Below are 2,941 nucleotides of genomic sequence, written 5' to 3' on the forward strand. Positions count from 1 at the left end.
CAGACCTGTACCCCTGGGGATAAAAATATATGTTTATAAAAAATAAAATTTAAAAAAAAATGACAATGAGATATCACCTCACACCTGTTGGGATGGCTGTCATCAAGAGGACAAGAGACAACATGTGTTGGTGAGAATGTTGTAAAAACAGAACCCGACGTACACTGTTGGTGGGAATTTAAATTCGTCCAACCACTATGGAAAACAATATGTAAGTTCCTCAAAAAACTAAAAATAGATCTACCATATGATCCAGCAATTCCAGTTCTGGGTATATTCTTCAAAGGAAATGAAAACAAGATTTTGTTGAGACTTATGTGCACTCATGTATGTTGCAGCATTATTCACAATAACAGATACAGAAACAACCCAAATGCCCATCAATGGATGAATGCGTAAGAAAGATGTGGTATTATACATAGTGGATATTATTCAGCCGTGAATAAGGAAGATATTCTGCCATTTGCAACAACATAGATGGACCTTGAACACATTATGTGAAGTGAGGTGTCAGAGAAAGACAAGTACTGAGTGATAGCACTTATATGTGGAATCCAAAAAGAAAGTCAAACCCATAAAAAAGACAGGTGGTTACCAGGGGATGAGAGGTGGGGGATTAAGATTGATGGTGTTTAAGGGTCCAAGCTTGTACCAAGAAGTAAAGATAGAGATCTAATGCACAGTGTAATGAATATAGTTAATAATAACACACTATAACATTATAAATGAATATTGCTTCAATGGCAATCATATTAAAATATATAAATGTATCAAAGTAACATGTTATATATTTTTAATTTACAAATTGGAAAAAGTTCAATTTATCAAGTAAAAAAGCTATTAGTTTTCTTCATCAATCTACAATGCTGGTGATATTTAAAGTAATCATAAAGCAATGTGCATAGACAACAGTATCCAATTAATGGATTCAAGGACATTAATTCCAACTTTTATTTGCTTGGAGAAAATAGACTGTAGTGCTTTAAATTGCCTTTTCTCATTTTCATTAAGGAACATATCTTATGAATATTTTTCCTTTAGTTTTTAAGAAGAAAAATGTAGTCTTCATTAGAATTCTCCCTTTAAATTGGGTTTTCTGCTCATTTTTTGTATCTCTCAAATTATTATAAAACTATGAATTCCTAGTTTCATTTACATCTGAAACAAGACTTTGTTCAAATGCTGCATGGCTCGTATTTACTTTCCTTTTTTTTTTCTGTAAACTGTCAGTGGCTTTCCACTGCCTTTGGAACAGAGATCGAAACTACTTTATCCCGAAACTTAAAGTCCTTTGTTAGCTGTTTTCTTCTTTTCTTCCTGAATTTACCTTCCACTATTTCCTGGTTTAGCCATTCTCCCGAAGACAAATTCATTTTCTAAAAGAGTTCAGGAGCAGGCCTAGAGAGAGAAGCTCAACTCAACCTTCTCAATTAAGCATTCCCTAATTCTCACTGTTGCTTTTTTTCCTCTTTCTGTGATGTTTGGAATTTATTTTTCTTGTTTATGTCTGCTTTATAAATTAAATTCTACTAATCTTGTGCAGGACAGGAGTTAAGCTTTGTGACTTTTTACCTTCCCAGTTCCCAACGTAGTATTCCAGAGGGGCTCAGGAACTGGAAGCCCATGTCATCTGAGAGTCTGAAGTAAAACATCTCTCTTGAAACAAATCCTAACATTATTGAAATGTACGAGTTTGGCAGATGAACATTTTCCCGTTTACCAGTAGAATGAATTAAGAATTATTTTTTATTTTTTTGTATAGTTGCTCACTGTAGCAAAACCTGAATTTTAGACTAATTTCCAGGTAATTAAAAGTTTATCTCCACATAATATTTTTCAGAGCATGTATCAAATGACTACTTTTTTAGAATCCTGAAATATATAAATTAAAAGGACTATAGACATTATTTAGATCAAATAAATTATTAATAAGTAAATAAATAATTTAGATCAAAAGGCTAAGAGCAGGTAAGTAATAGAAGGATCATGGCTAAGATTTGTCTCTTTGTTAGAAAAATAGCCAAAGAAAAGGGATGTTAAATCAAACAAACAAAACATAAGACAAAGGTGATAAAATGGACCACAATTAAAAATTAATAATTCTTGATTCATCAGCATACATTGTCATAATCTGCTTAGGTATAGGAACAATACAAGTTCTGTCAAATTGTATAGGCCAGCCAAGAAGTGAGTCCTTCTACAGGTGCTATGCATAGACACAGTTTAAATGAACTAAAAGCTAAATATATTTGAGGCAGCAATCTATAAAGTGTAAGTGTGAATTAGTTTTGCCTTTATTTACTATTATAGTTATTTGCTTTGTTTTCTTTTCCTAGATACTTAATCCGACCAGATCCACTGGCATACCTTCCAAACAGTGAACCCAGTCGAAAAAACAGCATCTGCAATGCCATGGGTCAAGACTCTCGGGAGGAAACTCAGCTTTGATAAAAGGAAAATAAGAGACCTTTTTCCCCTACAAGAATCTTGCTTGCAACAACTCTAACTCTTAGGGGAAGAATGAGTGCTGCTGGCAGGAAAGAAACTCGATCAGAATATATTCAGTTCTCTCATATTAAAAGCAATCTATTCTCTTAGAAGTATAGATTATTTTGAAAGTTAAAGTATTGCTTATTGGTACTCCTCCTATTAATATCTGAAAGACATCAGTGGAATGATTTTCAAAACCTAAATTAAAACAAAAAATTTAAATTGGTTATTTGTTTGACAACAGTCCAAACTGTATGAAGGTAATTTTTAAAAGTGTTAAGGTTTTATGAAAGTAAACAAAAAACTCCAACTGTATTTGGTGCATCACAATGGTCATAGAAGTTTGTGGCTCCTCTTAAAAATTAAAGTCATATTATATTCTTTAAACTTGCGTTTTATAAAATTGAGTTCATCATAAATGTCTAGCATCTACACAAAGATTAACCAACAA

At 32.5% G+C, this 2,941-nt stretch overlaps 1 protein-coding gene across 3 annotated transcripts in view; it reads left to right on the forward strand.

Annotated features, from left to right (window-relative positions):
* The window catches only part of LOC111151086 (potassium sodium-activated channel subfamily T member 2), a 349,819-nt gene extending 347,371 nt beyond the window's left edge, over window positions 1-2,448 (forward strand). For all 3 annotated transcript variants that reach the window (XM_022508845.1, XM_022508846.1, XM_022508847.1), the window contains one exon: window positions 2,337-2,448. In XM_022508845.1, the coding sequence (XP_022364553.1) occupies window positions 2,337-2,448 (112 nt within the window). The remainder of the gene's footprint in view (window positions 1-2,336) is intronic.
* Window positions 2,449-2,941: the final 493 nt, after the last annotated feature.

This window comes from Enhydra lutris, unplaced genomic scaffold, assembly GCF_002288905.1.
Source record: "Enhydra lutris kenyoni isolate GAN:26980312 unplaced genomic scaffold, ASM228890v2 scaffoldscaffold25, whole genome shotgun sequence".
Lineage (NCBI taxonomy): Eukaryota > Metazoa > Chordata > Mammalia > Carnivora > Mustelidae > Enhydra > Enhydra lutris.